This window comes from Mchenga conophoros, linkage group LG20 (genome assembly GCF_057382185.1).
Source record: "Mchenga conophoros isolate Kocher_MC1m ecotype Shallow Benthic linkage group LG20, M_conophoros_male_GT1.1, whole genome shotgun sequence".
Classification (NCBI taxonomy): Eukaryota; Metazoa; Chordata; class Actinopteri; order Cichliformes; family Cichlidae; genus Mchenga; species Mchenga conophoros.
Window position 1 is genome coordinate 6,919,197 of NC_140545.1, and position 19,846 is coordinate 6,939,042.

At 37.4% G+C, this 19,846-nt stretch overlaps 2 protein-coding genes across 5 annotated transcripts in view; one reads left to right on the forward strand and one right to left on the reverse strand.

Moving 5' to 3' along the window:
- Positions 1–16,951, reverse strand: wrap73 (WD repeat containing, antisense to TP73). Of its 2 annotated transcripts, none has more exons than XM_085259801.1 (13): positions 16,803–16,951; positions 15,802–15,895; positions 15,490–15,642; positions 14,491–14,607; positions 7,429–7,501; positions 6,580–6,683; positions 5,534–5,620; positions 4,901–5,035; positions 4,562–4,639; positions 4,385–4,487; positions 4,155–4,280; positions 3,323–3,514; positions 1–423 (listed from the first exon to the last, which is right to left on the reverse strand). In XM_085259801.1, exons 2-13 carry the CDS (start codon positions 15,868–15,870, stop codon positions 311–313), a joined length of 1,350 nt encoding a protein of 449 aa, XP_085115927.1. In that variant the 5' UTR covers positions 15,871–15,895; positions 16,803–16,951; the 3' UTR covers positions 1–310. The 2 variants fall into 2 exon arrangements, with proteins under 2 accessions (XP_085115927.1, XP_085115926.1); XM_085259800.1 differs by having other exon boundaries at positions 15,802–15,915.
- tp73 (tumor protein p73) overlaps positions 14,616–19,846 on the forward strand; it is a 27,021-nt gene continuing 21,790 nt past the window's right edge. The window contains exon 1 of one of the 3 annotated variants that reach the window (XM_085259795.1): positions 14,616–14,773. In XM_085259795.1, coding sequence (XP_085115921.1) covers positions 14,742–14,773 — 32 coding nt within the window. In that variant the 5' untranslated portion in view covers positions 14,616–14,741. Of the gene's footprint in view, positions 14,774–17,573; positions 17,706–19,846 lie in introns of those variants that run through there. The other 2 variants (XM_085259796.1, XM_085259797.1) reach the window with 2 other exon arrangements.

The following is a 19,846-nucleotide window of genomic DNA, read 5'->3' on the forward strand; positions in this document are numbered from 1 at the left end:
ATATTTATGACAAAGTTTATTTAGAACAAATATAAAATTTCAAGGTGAAACAGGAAATTCTAACAATAAGTGAAATCTATAGAAAATTGTAAACTTTCACATTCTCACAGTGTTTGCAACTAGTGCTGAGTACATATTTATCAGTAGGAATTACTTTCAATGTTCCAGTAGCCCACACTTTTAAGAGCAGCTGCAGTCCAGCATATGCAAGCTAACATGTTCAGGAGTGTTCTCACTGGCCATTGACTCAGCTTGTGTGTACAGCTAAATAAGACTGAACTATGACCCAGTTATTTTCTTTTTGTGTGCTTTACTTGTCTTCTTCATCAGTTTCCATGTAGCACAAACACAGCTGCTCCTTTCCAAGCAGTATCAAGGAGTTGCCACTGCAATGCCAGTTCAGAGAATGAACTTGAAAACCACCTGGTAGGAATAAAAGCGAGATAACTGTGATGTCAATTTCTTTACACATAAACATGCTCATAGTAAGAAATCAGTATCTAAAAAATACACTTCAACTTTGTGTAATGAGATTTTCAATTTCAGGGACATTTAAAGCAATAAATGTAAAGAAACAACAGACAGAGTAAATTGATTCTATTTTCAATTATAAACAACGCAATCTTAAACTAAAGGCAATATGTGACCATGTTGCTGTGAAACTACAGGGTGGGGCATTTATATGTATACATCGTAATAACATGGAAATGGTTGGTGATATTAAAGTCCTGTTTGTGGCACATTAGTATATGTGAGGTGGCAAACTGAGTTTATGGTGTATCCATATAAATGGCCCACCCTGTACTCGTTCATTTACTAACAACTTCTCAATCAAAAGTTGTTATTAAATGAACCTACTATGGATAAACCTCCTTTTTGAAAGTATGACCAAAATAATGTCCATGTCTGTAACAGATGGTATGCCCTCACAGACTCTGATCTATGCATCACTGAATCAGTAAGGGTAGGCAAATAAGTAAGTAAGTAAAATTTTATTTATATAGCACATTTCTAGATTAGGGATCACAAAGTGCTTTACAAGGTATAGACACAGATTAAAAAGACGAAGTACAATCAAAAGTTAACAAAATGCAATTTTAAAAAGATGTGTTTTTAGCTGTTTTTTTAAAAGTAATCAGTGAATCAGCAGATCTTAAGTTCTGAGGAAGAGAATTCCACAGTCTGGCGGCCACAGTAGCAAAAGCTCGATCACCCCTAGTTTTCAGTCTCGTATACTTAATAACAAGTAGGCCCTGACCACAAGACCTCAGAGACCTACTAGGGGCATAGGGCTGTAAGAGTTCAATGATGTATGATGGTGCTTGTTCTTGAAGAGCCTTAAATGTGAGAACCAGAATCTTAAAGTGGACTCTGAATTCGACAGGGAGCCAGTGTAACTGTATAAGCAGCGGTGTTATATGTGAGTATTTCGATGTTTTCGTCAGAAGCCTTGCTGCAGCATTTTGGACAGTCTGCAGACGCTCCAGGGAACTCTTGTTTAGACATGTAAACAGTGAATTGCAATAGTCCAGTCGTGATGAAATAAAAGCATGAATAACAATCTCCAGTTCAGTATGAGCTATTATGGGGCTCAATTTAGAAATATTTCTTAAATGATAAAAGCAAGACCGAACCAGAGATTTGACGTGAGCATCCAATGTAAGAGCAGGATCGAAGGTTATCCCTAGGTTCCTGATAGATGGTTTCACAAACGTTGAAAGGGGACCAAGAGCATTCATTATGCTGGGTACATGTCTGTCTGGAGCACATAACAGGACTTCAGTTTTATTTTCATTTAGTTGGAGGAAATTGTCGGCCATCCAACCTTTGATGGTTTCCAAACACACATTTAAAATCCGCAGTTTAGAAGCATCTTCAGGTTTAAAAGATATATATAGTTGGATGTCGTCTGCGTAGCAGTGGTAACAAATATCCTCAAAAGGGCTCAAAATATGCTGGAGAGGAAGTAAATAAATTAAAAACAATAATGGCCCCAGCACAGAGCCTTGTGGCACACCAAAGGACAGGGACGTAGAAGATGACCTGTACTTAGAAACTGCCACAGAAGAGTATCGTTCACAGAGATACGAGGAGAACCACTCTAAGGCAGACCCAGATACACCGACCCAGTATTTCAGCCTATCAAGCAAAATATAATGGTCAACGGTGTCAAAGGCCGACGTGAGATCCAACATTAAAAGAACAGAACACTTACCCGCATCGTTTTGCATCAGAATGTCATTAGAAACTCTAAGAAGGGCTGTTTCAGTAGAATGAGCTTTACGAAAGCCAGACTGAAATTTATCAAAGATGTTATATTTGTCTAAAACTGCTGTAAGCTGCTTAGCCACAATCTTCTCTAAAATCTTAGCAATTAACGGTATTTTTGAGATCGGTCTGTAGTTGCTAGTGAGAGATGGGTCCAGCATAGGCTTTTTTAACAGAGGGTATATAACAGCAGTTTTAAAATAGGCAGGAACTTTGCCAGATCCCAAAGAGGTGTTAATTATAGTGCGCATACAGGGACCAATAGAGTAAAAGACATTTTTGAATAACGATGCGGGTAAAATGTCGAGTGAACAAGAGGATACTTTTGTTGCACTAACTATTTGATGAACAACTATGGAAGGTTATCCAAGACGCCCAAAAAAACCTGAGCACATAGAAAAACTGTCCACATACACTTCAGAAAAACTGGTGCAGTTACAATACTTTAAGGTTTCTTGTTTTCATGTAGTTTAGCAAACAAAATGTTTTTTAAAATAGTTTGGTCCACTAAGAGCAGACTGCATTCATTGGTCCTTGTTTTTTCTTAAACTTCTAACCGAGATCCACACTGACTGCTCTTAAGCCCAGTGCAATGAAGTGTAGCTTTTTAACATAAACTAGAACTTCAGCCAGTTCTAATTTTGTTGCTAAAAATTTTGGCAACAACCTTTAACTAAAACTAAAGTTTGATGCTTAAATTATAATTAAAACTAATAATGCTTAAATCAAGACTACGATTTAAACTAAATCAATATTTGCTGATTTCCACTCATTTCAGCCATGCTGTTTTAAACAATTTGAGAATAACAAAGCAAAAGCATGTTTGTTGTCAATCTTAAGTTCTATTTCATGATATCAGTGTTTAATATTCTATTAGTGTAAAAAATAAAATGAATGAATTTAACAGCGACCTTGTGATTACCATGGAGATTAAATAAAACGACAGGATGGTTACTGGAGGTCTGCTCCTTTCCTATATCTGAGAACAATGTAATTAAGCTTTGGACTCCCAACTACGTGAAAGTTCAATTGTTTTAGTACCCAAGGAAATTACCTTCAGTTGGGACCTGAACAGCAACACAGCCTCCTGGAGACCAGAGATAGAGCTTGGTGTTGCCAGTACATAGTGCCAACCGGGGATGGCATGGGTCCCACTGAAAACATCGTACTGCTGATGTCTGCTCCAGCACAGCCTGCAGGCTCATCATCTGCATGTTCCACACCCAAACAACACTCGCCATATTGTCTGCAGTGACAAAAATAGTCATACACATTCAAAACCACTCTCAGCCTAAAGAGCCAATACTAGTATCATAACAAATGTACACAACAAAAGTCAGTCAGTTTTGTACAATATAGGGTCAAAATTATGCACACAAGGTCAAAAATATACATAAAGCAGCACATATTTTGTTAATTGTCCCTTAGCACACTGCACCTTGAACCATCAGCATAATTCTTGTTGAAACTGATATAATTCAAATCAACTTCCTCTCAGCTGAGGATGAAAGCGGTTTCTTTTTAAAACCTCTGCAAGTGGAGTTACAAAATACAGTTACAGACACAGTTAAAGTTGTTTGAACTGATGATGCAGGAATCTGCAGTTGTTTAGAAATGGCTCCAGGACACATTACAGACTTGTGTAATTCAGTTTCTCAGTTCTGAACTATACTTTTGCCTTTGACAAGTTAAGAGGCTTTTTGGGCCTTTCACCACCACATATTTAAGAATCTAAGTGGGTGCAGATTATGTTGTGCAATCTTTTAGGTCAAGAAAAAGAGCTGTTCACAGAAATGTTTCAAAGGTCAGTATTAATAAAACATTCCTGTCAACAATTAGTGCAACAAGAAAGTTCAATAAAAAAGGTAAAAGAAAAAAAATCTCACCATTTTTGGTGGCTAGATAGTGATTGTTTGAGCTGAATGCCAAAACAGAGACCCCAATTTTGGGGTTGGCTCGGTCTGGGTCTGGTTTGACCACAGGAACTTGGACTGGCAATGAGCATATCTCATCTAGATGAGGCAACAACAAAGAATTTATAATGAGACAAAACTGGTTACTTGACCTTGGTAATTTTAGACAAATATCACTTTAAAAATGAATACTGCTTACGTACATTTACTCTGGGTGTTGAAGAGTGTGCTGCCAGTAGTGATGTTGTGCAGAGACATTTCGTCAGTGCCAACAGCTGGCCTTCTCTCCACTTCTTTATACACAGTCTAAAACCACAAGGAGTAATTAACTGGCAATCAAACAATGTCTTCCAGGCCCATCAAAAACGCTCAATACTCACAGCTTTTGTGCTTTCCACTGTTGCAGGGTGCTGAAACTGTGCGATTTTTTTCCATGTGATATGATTGATGATGCGCACCTGACATAAAGATAAAAGTATCTTAATTTCACTGATACTAAAAATTGCACACAACACATTCTGCTCAAAATAAAAATGAACCTGAAACTATACTAAAACTTTTATTTAAGAGAGAATGAAAAAAGTTGTGAAGCTTTTTACGACTTTAGGAGGAACTGCATGAAATTTGTGAAAAGGAAGACCTCATCTAAAAAAAACAAACAAAAACCAAAAACAGGCAATCATCAGGAAAGAAGCACAATTTTTTAACATCATCCATACTTTTTCATCATAGCTGCCAATTGCAAGGAACTGGCTACTGGGGCTCCAGGACACAGACTTGACACCCAGCGACCATTCATAGGCACTGTAGGTTGACAGCAACCGGCCATCCAAAGAGTAGAGCAACACCTTATACTGTGTAGAGGATACATACACATGAAACAGTATTAATAATAATGCTAATAATAAGCACTTAAGTACAGTGGTTAAGACAACCTTTAGTAGACAGATGTTGCAGACAGATGTCAGTGTGCTTCATTTTAAAATTTTATGACTTTTTAAACAGTGTAATTACATTTTGCAGTATTCCTGTTTCCAATATTATGAGACTCTTGTGAGGTGATCAACATAAATTTGTCCTATCCTGCATAAGTGTTTACTTAAAGAACACTTGTACCTATGTATAGTACCCCAACCATGCCTCAAAATTTAAACTGCAGATAATGTTGTTTTATAATTTAAAGCTGACTCTTTGATTACGGTCTTCCTAAACTGGAGTTTTTAAACTATTCACTTGCCATTCTTGCCAGGGTACACTTTACTGAGTGATTCACTGATGACAGGCTCATGTTTAACTGAGATAGGTAATTTGACATTACAGTGATGGATCTCTAGTGTATTAGGTTAACTAACTTCTAGACAACTGTCCCATACTGCCAGCACACAGCCATTTGGAGACCACTCCAATCCTGCCAGGTCCTGTGTCTCAGTCTCAAAATGCTGTAATAAAAAAGTGACATTAAATGAAGTTAATTAAGACATTCATTAAAAAAAAATGTGAATATTTTAAACTTAATTTTTCCTCATATCTAGCACAATATAAAAAGATAAAAGGAAACAAAATACAAAATAAAAGCTAGTTTTAGCTGTTCCCAGAAACACTGTGTTGGGTGTCCAAGGTTCATAAGTGCACACAAATACCACTCTGTCTGATCTGGTTGAAACAGAGATAAAAGAGAAATCTTGGTAACTGACTCTTAGTGCTCCTGGCTCCTTTCATCAGGGCACATTATAGGCCCTGTTAAAAATTATGACCCAGTGACTTGACAGCTTTGCCTTGTTGTAGTCTTGCTGTTTAAGTTGTATTAAACTGGATGATCTCAGACATCTACTTAAAAACAAAGCAGCTATTCAAGTAAGACGTGAATGCTAATGACTTTAATTAATACTAGAATCTATTCGCCTTTTATGGGATGAGCATTTGCTGCATTACAAACATGTGCCTCCTGCTGCTAGAAAAAGCATAAAGGCAAGTGCCTCTCAGCTATTTGTCCCTTACAGCACATACTGTTTTTAGAACTTTTGGACTAAAATTAAAGCACATCAGATATAAAGTAGTTCCCCAGCAGAGCCTGCAGAGAATGATTTCACATCCCATGTTTTGGAGGGAAAAGGGGAAAAATGAAAAAGCAGTAGACCCACACAATGAGATCAAATCAAACTGGTATGAACAAATTACACAAATACCATAGATTCAATTCTATGTGTTTTAAATATAATGTAGCAGCAAATTTCATGTAACAATAAAGATAGTCATAATGTATGGCTAACAAGTCTATATCTTTTTGGGAATTGAAATTAAGGTCCCTTTCACTGTAGTTTACATGTCTTACTCAATTGATGAGTACATTAAAATGGCCTTACAAAAAAAAATCTTATGCAGCTGTAGCTCTACTTACCCTGAGTAAATGCCAGTCGTCACACACGAATATACTAACAAAGTCTTTGCAGTCACGACGTTCAGCCAAGGCCATATAGGACCCATCTCTGCTGAAATCTATACCTGTGGGTATACAAATGGTTTCTATGGAAGATCAAGAGGGAACTTGAACAAATTCCAAAGAACAAAAAGTGAGGAAAACAACTCTAAAATGCCACTTTATTTTCCAAAAAAAACCTGCTCACTGGTAAAATAATAATAATAATAATGATAATAATAGTAAAAGGGACAGTATTAAAAATCTGAGCATCAATGACACATAAAATAATCACTTTTTCTTCACAATTTTTTAAAGAGGATATTTAGTCATAGTAACAGAATAACAGAAAGAATTTCAAAATAATTTAATCTTTCTTTAAAACATGTCTATGTAACAGCTTGGAAAAAAGACAACTGTCCATTCTGATCACATAATACATGGCTTAATCTATTTTTCATTATCTAATTCTTTGGCACCATAAAGTCTGGTATGCAACCATCATGGCGATATTATTTATATGACAGCTCTGAAGATACACAGGTTGCAAAAGGGCATGGTATTACATGTGGAAAATGGGGAGAGTCAGACACAATCATTTTTCCACTAGTTGTTGACAGGCCTGTTATGAAGAGCATGCCCCATTTACTGAAGAGAGGCACAGCTGTCAGCATAGAGGACCATAGTTTGGACCCATATCCTTGGGTAGAGCCACAAGGTAAAGAACGGCATGTGATTCATGGGGAATGCCAAGGCATTTAGACTGCTGGCCATGTCCTCAGGTACACTCGTAGTAGACATACATTCATATCATATCAATTTCATACTCACCTTTCTGACATGCTTTGGGATACTTGATGTAAGATACAGCTTTAGTGCACAGTGACCAGACGGTGATTCTCAACTGTAACCAAATCAGAGAAAACAAAGAAAAGGCAACCATATATTATCTTCCAAGTTAAATGATGGAAAAGATCATTCTACCAGACAATTAACTCATTCACTGCCAGCCATTGGCAGTGAATGAGTTAAACCCATTGACTCATTCACTGCAATTGACGGCTATAGACATCAATGGCAGTGAATGAGTTAAAAGAGTGTAAACACATCCATCCCTTTAACTGCAATGACACATTCACACTATTCGACCACTGGTCTTCAATAAGAAAATTTAATTATAAGTTATTTGGTAAGTGTTACATCCATATGGCAAGTGGCTGTCAATAGACACCAATATGAGGTCAGTCAACCAGAACACATTTCTATATGTAAAGATCAGCTATGCAAATCCAGACTGCATTTCCCACCATGCACTTTAACAGCTGTGGAAAGACTGTCTTATGTCTTTGAAGGGGCAAAATCTCTGTGAGAGTCAATCTATCTATCATTAGACGATGGCCTGGAAAGGCCAAGTGTGTGGAGTGTTGTCAATCAGTGTGCTTCCCCAGGGAATGAATACACATGTTTAAGACCTGTAGCCACTGAAAGGGACCAAAAGAATTAAGTTTAAATTAAGACCTGTTTAAATTAAGTTTAAACCTGTTTGTTTTAAGTTAAAGTGTAAGTTTAAATTAAAGTTTTAAGTTAAGTTTAAACCTGTTTAAATTAAGACTTGAGCACATAAAATTAACAGATACAAAACAACATCTCAACACATAGCAGGAATAGGACCAGTCAATTTAGTAGCCAAGATGTAATGTCAGACATGTTTGCCACAAGTGTGACAAATTGACAGCAAGTTGTGCGCATTGCCACAAATGAGAAGCAGCTAACTGACCACAAGTCGGCATAACAAAGAGAACACGTGTTAATTCTAAGTTTTGACAGCAGTCACTTAAATACCCAGCGGCCTCACTTCAGCCAGACTCATGCCAACAAAAGCAAGTGGCCAAACATGACAGATATGCTGATCTAAGGAGTATGACAAGCAGTATCTTGACCTTCAAATAAGGAGCACCAGAAGACTCTTGAGACACTGTTACAGAATACGTGGTTTGTACTGCCTATGTGTATGTGTTAAGCTGTTCAGAGATTGATTGATGAAGTTAGATTCAGCAGCAAAACTCAACCTTGTTGCCAATTTTCCCCATTGTTCACTATAATACAATTGCAACATTACCATTCCAACAACAAATTTCTAAAACTTCCAGATGCTAGAAAAACAAGTTTTGTGATATCTCATCGACGCAAATTTTCTGGGCTGAGCAGATGAATCACTTTTTATGTTTTGTCTCCAGTTTTGTGCAAAGGAATATTATTTTTGAATCCTCAATTAAGACTTAAAAATAATTTTTTCAGTCTTAATTTTTAAGACTGGTCAATGTAAATTTTTTAATACAATTTTTTTGTAATTGTAGTATTACATCTGTTTAAATAGTAATGGCAAAAAGCATGCTGAACAAAAATGTGAATAATAATTTGAACACAGAACAGTTAAAAAGGCAAGGGCTTTTTTGTATAATTTAAGGTTATTGAAGAAAAGCATTTTTTATCCTTGGAATAAATGGTTTCATTTGAGTCTAATATGAGTAGAAGTAACAGTAATAATACATTATTCTTCAAATAACACTTTATTTTTGGCAGTAAAAAATAATGTAATTGCCATTTAAGAATGGGCAGAGTTAAAACTACTGAAGTGACGAGGCTTTCATCAGAGTGTACAGACAGATATTTGAAACGGTCCAAGTCTGTCACCTGACTGGACTGAAGTGTTGACCCGCGTGTTTGGTCCAGACATCCAGCTGTGTAGGCTCTGTAATAACACCGCACTGCACGCTTCCTGGACATCCCCTCAGACATGGTGCCATGACAACTAATACCAACAGCACTCAAACACAAACAGACTTACACTTCTTAAATACCCTGAATCCACCACATAAGGGGCGCTGGGAGATCAAGACCCAAAGGCAATGTAACTTTAAACCTGGTGGAGGAAGGTTAGCATGAGGAAAATAGGTGAGAAATGCTTTTCCGTGTAGAGTGAGACTCTATCTAAAGGGGTAAAACTACCCCTTTAGATAAAGTATCCTCACCAAAGGTAAGCAGAAACGTAGGTATTCTTAAAAAAATAAAATCTAATTACAATTTGGGGACCTTCCCATCAGGAAAACCTGTGCGCAATATGATAACTGCAAGAATGTAAATACTACAGTTACTGACAGCAATCTGGAATAAAACGTACCCATCAGCCATTCTTGTTGCGCGCCTAAGCGAGTGTGAGAGAATGGTCGAGTGTATTTGATGCCATATAGGCCTATCTGTCAGCAGAGGATTAGCTTGTAGGCATTCCATGTAGAAAGCCATCTCAAACCAATATAGCCTATTTCTCCTGTTACAGCCTTATGATGCTACCAAGGAACAGGAGCCTTTCACAGCCCACATAGGGTATGGAAGAGCTATTGTCCCCTGCTGCAGTGCTTAGGCTCCCTAAATTTACAGTTCGGTCCGGTAGCATTGTTGGCAGCCACATTGCTGCCAACAATGCTACACGTTAGCAAGGCTACAGCTGTACTAGTAAAGAATTCTAAGGCTAATCTGATCCCAACAATGTAAAAACCATTAGACAAGTCAAGCTCAGCAATGTCCTTGGCTGGACTTTTTCGACCCTCAGTTAGTAAAGCAGGATTAATGTGGATGTGCGAGTGGCATTTTGTGAGGTCCTAAGATAAATGAATGGAATTCAAACAGGAGACCAGTTGCGTGAAGTCTCACAATACATAGGCTAAGTTTCAGCAATGTGACTTTTTATTACATCTATGACAAATGTTTTAAAAATCTGGGCAAAAACAAAGTAGCTGGCTTTAAGGTGCTTCATTTCACAACATTTAAAGTAGTGGTTACTGGTTCTGACTTCTACAGCTTTTGTTAACACTAGATAGAATATATAATCATTTTGGTACAGCCACAATGACAGTTGTGACCTAGAAATTTGAAAGATCTTTTGCTTAAAAAACAAAACAAAAGAAAAAAACAACTGAGACAGCCAGACAAACACAGACAGCAGATTTATTGATACATAGACAGACAAACACATACACAGAGGCATGATCCACACCACAGGCAGCTGTCCCTAAACAAGTTAATATAGCAGGCTGTTTATGAGTGGGTTGAAATTTAAGCCTGACACGAACACCCGCCTGGCACAGCCTTAATGAAATCTTGGGCTGGGGTGAAGGTAAGTTCAGTGGGCTCTCTGGAAATGCCACAACAAGTTCCTAATTTTTCTTTGTTGATTAAATTGGTTTTGAAACCTGCACCACAAAAGGCTGCTCAGTAAGCAGCAAGTAAAACTACTTACATCTAGCCAGTTATGAGAGAGATGAGTAACTACAGGTTTTTGACTCCATAACAGCAAAGATTAAATGCTTGTACTAATATAAACATGTTTTGACAAAAACCTAGAGTTTTTGACAACGACTAAACCAAAGTGTTACTTCAGCAGAAAGTTTGCACAACAACCATATTGAGCAGCAGCTTCACCTGTCAAAGACAGACACAGCAGCTGCAATTGTTCACACAACAGTGGCACTCCATGCTGTCTGACATTGGCCTTTTAAATTGAGTAATGACCATTAAACGTAGCACATAAAGTATCATATCACATCTCCTTTTCACAGTACATGCAGAATATTTTCCTCAAGTGCCAGTGTATTATAATTGCTCTGACATCTGTTTGTCTTGGAGCTTGTCTGTTTTTTGGGGCTCATTTCTGAGAGTTGTTTACCAGAACTACTTGGTTTGATTTGGTTTGAACAAAATAGAACATTAATTTATAGATACACCGTTCTCAGACTGAACTTACATTTTCACTCTTCTTCATAGAAAGATAAAATAATCTGCATTGGTTAGACCTTTCAGCCTTAGTAGCTCTACAACACAAACTAAAACACCAATGGCACAAAGCCACCATATGACAAAAAAGGTATGGTATTAGGAGCAACTTGGGGTTCCTTGGCCAAGGACGTTTCAACATAAAGAGGGATAGGGACTGACATGGGAAACCTCATCTACTACCTGATCCCAGTGACAATATCAGTATAGCACAACATATTCCAACAAACTCACAAAAACAGCCTTCAAAATAAAGGAAAATGAGCTCTACAAAAAAAATTCCATATAACACTGATTTCAGGCTAAAACTAGGGCGGCACAATTAATTATTAGAAAATCGCGATCTCACTTCATACTTATGTGCGATCTCATTTCGAAATGACAAGGATTTAAAAAAAAAAAAAAATGATGATGATTGTACCGCATTTTGATCCAGGACATAAGTTGCATGAAAACAAGCGCTCACTCTTCCTGCTCAACAAATGACAAGGGCGGAGGCTTATACCAAGTGATACAGAAGTCAGCTGGCAGGGAAAAAACAACAGAGAGCACGTGAGAGATGACGAAGCTGTAAAGGCCAAGAAAGTGACGGGAATCCATCCTACCTGAAAAAACATCTTACCCAATGTTTCTGCGCAGACGCGGCACATGCGCACAACACCAACGCCGAATTAACTTCTTTTTCTCTCACCCATCCGGAATACTTCTTAAGGTTATGGTTATGGTTAGGGCTATGGTCAAGGGTAGGGTTAGGTTTAGTCGCAAGTCACCATCAAATTATGATACAGGTAGGACGTTTTGTCAGAGTAGGATGGTTTCTCAAAACACCGTCCCGCAACTATTTTAAAAATGTTGCACTACCTGCTCTATACACGCAGTGTCGAGCAACGGTGGAGACGGAATTACAAGCAGTACAACATTTTGAGGCAACGACAAAATGTGACACATTTGTTTTTATGTTTATTTATTGTTTTTATGTTCAGTCTCAACTGTTACAAAGTTGATGTGCAGTTAATAAGTGCAATAAATATTTATATTGGAGAAGAAAATCGTGAGAGAATCGTGATCTCAATTCTAAGCAGAAAAATCGTGATTCTCATTTTATGCAAAATTGTGCAGCCCTAGCTAAAACTACAAAAATTCTTTCTATTCTAGCATAATTTGCTTTTTTCTTTTATAGTTTTTCGTTTTGACTGTGATTTGAACCAAAACTGCACTTTGCTATACCACAAAAGGTGCAAAGCATAACAAGTTAATATTAACTATGTAGTACATGTAATTAATGAAAACAATAAATTTTTTTGTCCTAATGATGGATACAACGTTTTTCCTCTTTTCTCCTTTAGTTGCTTTTAAGGTTTTTTAGAACCTGTTTGCAGCACTTGGATATTGGACGAAAAGGTGATTAAAAGGTAAATAAAAGTAATGACATCAGTTTAATTTTCTAATAGCCACATATAAGTTAACTATACGTTTGTTTTTTTAATTAAGAAATGAAAGAAAGAACTGACATTTTGTTAGAGAAACTATAATTAAGTATCAAGAATCAAGAATCACCACAGCAAGGCACTGACAGCAAGCAATTAAAATGAGGTTATGTGGAATGTGTTCACAATTCAACGTAGAAACATAAGAAAAATGAGTACAGTTTATATTAACCATTCAAAACTGCCCACACACATGCTCAAATGCAAGATTACTGCACTAAGATTGTCTATTCACTAAGCTGAACACAAATTGCCATAGATCTTTAGGGAAAGAAAAAGCATTTCTTTCAAATTCTTTTCCTTTTTAAACTTTATTTATTAATAAAATTCTGACTAAAACAAAGCAGACATACCACAGACACTTGCACTCTACTCCAGACAAGACAGAGTTGTGTATTAGACCACAACACCTGTTAAATGATTCCTGGAATCTGGTTCAGTGTTACAGACATGGCCTGCCGTCGTATTCCACAAGCCCCAAGGGTAGCTGCTATAACAGCACCCCTTACATCATATGCTTACTATGGAGAGAATATAAAAGAGGAATTTGGAGGCACAGGCAATTTATTTGGTTTGTATTTAGTTTTATATACTTGCGCAATCTCAAAATCTCCTCAGCTGGAATTTGGTGGGTGCATGTACATACTGCATGATACCTCAAATTTCAAATATTTTAAGTAATGATATAAAACATAAAAAGATGCGATCTTAAAGACTTTTGTCTGTACTTTCTCCGTAGACAAACAAGCTATTTCTGGTATCAAATATGTACTCCTGTTTTGCAAGGTCATTACTGCGGAGTGAAGGAATGTTCACAAGTCACGACTACTGATGATTTTAAAAAGAGAACAAAATCTAATTTCCACATACTATGTATTCTTGGATCTGATGTTTAGAGCATACTACTATCAGCTACAAGTGAACAATAACTAACAGTCAAATAGTCATCAAGGATGGAAATCATTATAAAGCGCCTTGAGGCAACTGTTGATGTGATTTGAACTGTCCATGTGATTTGGCACTGTACAAATAAAATGAAATTGAATTTAAATAAAATGAAATGAGCATTTTGGCTCTTGTCTTATAAAACATATTTCTGCTTGGCTTTTTATTTGGGCAGTAAAAATAACAGCCATATAAATTATTAATGTTATTTATTTAACCTGCTCCTGGTTAGTGTATGGCGTTTCTGATCTGGTTGGTTTTAATCCATCAGTGTTGGTAAGCCTACAGTTACTGTATTTTTATGACCAATAAAACATCATTAAATAGACTTGATGCCAAACAAAATACCAGACCTCCATCGGAAGGGCATATACACATTGCACTGGTGTTCCAGAGGTACTAGAAGCCCATGTATGACAGGACGCTAACAGGAGGGCAGCTATGAAATCAGGCTGAATACATGTAGCAGGTGGGGGGTGTAGGGGCCAGTCAAGAAAGGCTCTGGTGTCTGGCTATTTTCAGGTCCCCCGTTCCTTGCAGGCCAGCAACAGTTGATACCAGACAAGCATAAAACACATTTCCATGTGCATCAATGCACATACACACACGCAGAAACCAACTTCACACTTACATGGAACTCGGTGGTGTTGAGAATGTGACGTCCATCTGGACTCCAGCGTGAGGAGACTAGTCCTATTGAACCCTCATCAATCTTGCAGTGCCAGTCCGGCTGTTCAAGAGACCACACCTGAGAAAAAAAACGTCAGAAGGAAGACAGAGTGCGACACCAGGACAGCAAACGGCAATTACTCAAGACATCCTTTACACACATCCTCTAACTTTCTCAGTTTGATTTCAAACAGTAAGAACACATCAGACACAATGAAAGACTGGCACTGGATACCCTTTCAAAGGTAAGCAACTTGAGCTACGATGTGCATGAAACTGACATCACTTCAGTAACAATAATTACTGCAATTCTGTCACTTTGAACACTTTTTGATCATCCTAAAATAAAGAAGTTAAAGCACAATAAAAAATAAACAGCATGGTTCTAGATCATCCAATGACAGAAGTAATGAATATTAAAATTTATTGTACCTATTTGAATGCTAAATAGTGAGTTTCACTGAAAGCAATCTCAGACTACTTCATCTAATGTGGAGTCTACTGTGTCCTTAAAGTAACAGCAATAAGAATGTATGTATAAAAAAGTTAATTAGTATACATTTTTAAGACTAAAAGAAGGATGTACATGTGATTGAGACTTCAAACAGGACATGTCTAAAGCCTCCAAAAATTTAAAGTACAATATAAAATCTCAAAAAATTACAACTGAAGATACGGAGTATTTGTTTTGAGGAAGTATTTCTGTATGTCACTTCTAAATTTAGGGAATGTGGCATAACTGGTCTATTGGTAGTTTGATTAAATAGAGCCTGTCCAACTAAAATCCACATAAATCACTTTAGTATTCAGTTTCTATCAATCCCCCCAAAAAACCCAACATTATTTAAAAGAGTTTGTAATTATTTGTATAATCGTGAACAGTGTTCAACTAGTAGACTGACCACCTTCATTCACACCACATAAATGGTCAGATAGCCACATTACTTTTCTCTCAACCTACCTGTACTAGTCCTCTCTTGTACATAGCACACAGAATAAAGAGAGAATCAGAGGACCACTCCATATGAGATATTTGGTCAAGGCAGGTATACAGGTGCATAATCTGCAAGGTGCTCACATCTCGCACCACTAACCTGTACTGCACACATGTAGCCTGAGGAGTAAAGCCAAAGACAACAATCAGCAAGGAAATTACCCATTTCCATCTTATCCATATGGAAATGGTAACATAAAATGGGAATGAAAAAGATTTCTTTCTACTGAAAACAATTAAAATACTACAAAAATACATATTGCATTCTCAAACACTTACCAAATACTTTCCATCTGGGGAAACTTTACAAAGCTGATTGGACTGCTTGAAGACCTCAGAGAAATTCATCTTACAGTGACAATTGTTGTGTCATCTATGAAGCACAATTTCCAACTGAAATTAAATTGATTAAGACATTAAATCTTTTACGGTAAAGGACAAAGGTTGGTTAAAGATAAATCAGAGCTGTAATATTTTCAGCTAATATTATTTTATTATTATTCACACTTCTGGAAATACGTTTCCAAAAATACTTGTGTCTATTTTTCTTACACTACATTTTCCATAACATTATTTACTGTAGTTATAGTTTATTATGTTTTTATGTCATTTCGATGTTGCAAACTGTGCATTGTGAACATAACAGCTCAATAGGGGACACGGGTTAGAAATTAGCAATAAACTCTATGTGCAGCGCATCAGTTTCATACTCCGCACTGGGAACATGTTAAACGTCATTGTCCTTTTCAAATACATAAATTTTAACTAAAACAACTGCAAAAGATTTGCAATTTGTACGTAGTTTGCAGGTATTAACACGTGATGGCGCTAAAGGTCCAAGAAAATGACTAAGCCTCAGAAAATAGGCATGCAGAAAATACACAAAAAACTGTTTCGTACAGGAAAATAACTCGACTTATATGGCAACTACTTAGCTACATAAAACGGACTTAATCCTTTCCCAAATTGAGCATCATCACAAACAAAGCAATTTTCGTAGCTATCTTGGTTTAGCTAACTCTTAAGAAAGACCTGGAGGAAACTAATTCGTCGAGCAAAGCATGTCTGAAAGATGTGTTTCACTGCGATTTTTGTCATTGGTATCAAATTATTTAACCAGTGGATAAGAACTGACCACTACATGCTAAAGGTAAAGTTAGCTTTTTAACTAGCTGTCACCAATGACTGAGCTCGCTCGAGGCTAGCATGTAATGCTACTAGCAACGAAAAGCTCTATGGTAGCTTTCGACCGAACATCACCGTTTAATGCAAACACTTACTTCTAGCTTTACTTGAGTTGTTTTTGTCACTTAAAAGATTAACGTAAAAAGTTCAAGAAAGACTTCAGAAAAGTTTTTTCTCCACATGACTGCCTTCTGGTGCATACGCTGTTGATTCGACTGCTGCTGGTTTGTTTGGACGAATACATGACGACATACTGGTGTTGTCCAATGAGCGTTTGCTATTAGAGTTTTCTTGCCTTCTGGGAAATGTAGTTCATAAGTGTGTTTTGCCTTGTTTCCTACTGCTCGTGAGTGTGTGTTTCTGTACCAAATCAATACAAACCAATAAGCATCATATTATCATCACAGGGTTATGGGCTTTTAATCGTGTAGTGTAATTTAGAATATGATACATTGTTTTTCATTTCGCTCATTGCCTTAAGTTCTTCCCCATCATGTTTCTTTCGTTCTTAATTGTATCCTACAGTTGTATATATATATACTTGAATGTATAAGCAAGGGCAGCCTAACACATTTATATATATACTTGAATGTATAAGTAAAAGGAAGCCTAACGCATTTTTATTATCCCCCAGCATCATCTCCTGGTTGAGCCAAAGCTTTCCCGCTTATATGCGGCTAAACCGCGCTACCGCCTCCCTGCTCTCCCAGTGCAAAAAACGCTTCACCTCCTCCTCGGTCACCCTCAGCAAAGATCACACTTCTCTGGAGAGCATGCAAATCAGTTTTCCTCTTGAATCCGGTTAATATTGCTTCTCAGAAAAGTCAATCAACTTCAGTCATTGTTATCAACCTGAGTCAATCGATTTTTTCCATTTTTTTCCCTTGTTGCTATTTTTTATGGAGGGTCACTCTCTCGGCACGTTCGATAATAAACAGACAGCTCCTGGACGCAACATATTTCCTGGGTGTTTGGATTGGAATAAGAATAACCTTCAGGTAGGCTCACGTCTATTAATGTTTAATGAGCTATATGTTACAAATGGTGGTCTGGATTTTACTTATGAGCATTTTTTCCTCCCAAAATGTGACAATTAGGCTGAGTTTTAAACGAAGCTTATTCACAAGACGTATTGAGAAATGTCAAAGGATGGGTAAGAGTGAAATGTAAAAAATAAAGTAAAATTTACTGTCTACATTAAAATCCTTTTAGTAATTTTGTTGATCAAGGTCGCGGTTTGGATAGCCTAATGGTCTTTTTCACATGGCTGATTCTTAGGGCAGTAGCCAATACAAATAATAGGCCCGCTAACAATAATGATGATAATAATAATGATTTAAATTTAATACTAGGCCTTTTGAAAAAGCATCAGCGTACAGCAAACAGAGCCTATGCAGACTATAAGGCCTGTGTTGCAATTTATTATTTGATTTGAATAACCCACTTATACTTTTTGTCTTTGAATTTCTTTATTAATTTTATTAGGATACATTTCAAGGTAAAACTTTCAATATGCACAAGGAGTGACATCCAAATACTTCAACCACGACAACGCTATGAATCCTTAATATTTCACGTGGCCCTAAGGAAGGCCATCGAATCTAAGACCATATTTTTAAAAATTGATTTATTCTCAATTAAGACTTTTCTCCGAATAAAATGGCCCTTGGGACGGCACCGTGTGTGTATGTGTGTTGTCATGGGTGCTGTAACCCTGGAGTGGAGATACAAAATAGACACAGGTGAATATCACAGAGGCGCAATGTCATATTCAAAAGGAGGGCGAGAGTCAGGCGACTAGCAATGTTTTATTGAAATAAAACGGTAATGTTTCTTATCATGGGAAAGTAGACAATTACGATAAAAATGTATATAAAATCATGTTCAAATCAAGTAACAAGTACATACCAAATCGTGCCAACGGTACTTTCATTCAATAGGCCTATTTCATTTTGAACTTTTGGGGTTTTTTTTGTTGGTTTTTTTTGTTTTTTTTTTGGGGGGGGGGGGGGGGGGGTTGCTTTTTTGTTGCTTTTTTCAGGTTTGAATGATCGACTTTTAGTATCTATCTATCTATCTATCTATCTATCTATCTATCTATCTATCTATCTATCTATCTATCTATCTTGATCAGTTAAAAAACGGGCTAAGTGTAAGTTTTTCCCCCTGTGGTGCGGGCTAAGTGAAAAGGAGGTAGGCTATGTGTCCAGGTGGAATGCCAATTAAGCTTCTCAAAGTGGGGAGCGGAGCTGCTGTCTTTTCTGCTGCTCGTATCGCACTGGTTCTTTGTCAGATCCCCTGTGCGAACATACTGGTTGATTTGGGATTTTCAAGGCGGCACTGAAGGACGAGCTGGTGGGAGCTGGTTTCTGCGGCGGCATACTCCGCGGGAACAGCGGGAACCTGAAGCCACACAGCTGAGCTGCAGCTCCACAGTTCCAAATTACAAGTGTCCACTTACGTGTGCGGGGGTCTCTTAAAGATGCGCAGTGCGCCTCACTATTGTTTTAATGCCAAATGCAATGGTTTTTGTGCCACGCATAATCCGCAAGCTTAATGGCCACAAAAACAATTACAACAAAAAGTAAGGAAACTAAGGAAAGCAGCCTTTGTTCAGGACACATGACATCACTTTAGATGTTTACTGGGTTGGATATCGTCAATCGATTCCGTACAGACCAAAGTGAAAAGACCTCTGTTACCTGGAGATAAGACTATAGGGTGCAGTAGACTTACAGATTAAACTTAAACTCCTAAATTCATAGAATTTGAAATCTGTATCTCCAGCCACACTGGCTAAAACACCGAAGATTTGCGTTTATTTATGTACTGCAATTTACTTCTCTCAGCCTTGCACCTTTGCCACAGTTTTTGCCACAATCCTGCAGAGGGGTTACTAAGGAGATGTGACGCAGCCATGGCGGGCAGCAGTGGGTAGGCCCACAAAAAAATGTTTGTAGGACCAAATATGCCCGACAGGATTTTCAGTTGGATGTGTTCGTCAGCAAATCGAGCTGGAGACTCAATGGAAAATCAAGACATCCCCTTATCGCCTTTCCCGGTAGGCCTGTAGTCGGTTATGCTTCTATTCTAGGTTTTTGCAAACGAGGCTAACTTTGACAGCTCGATACTTATTTAA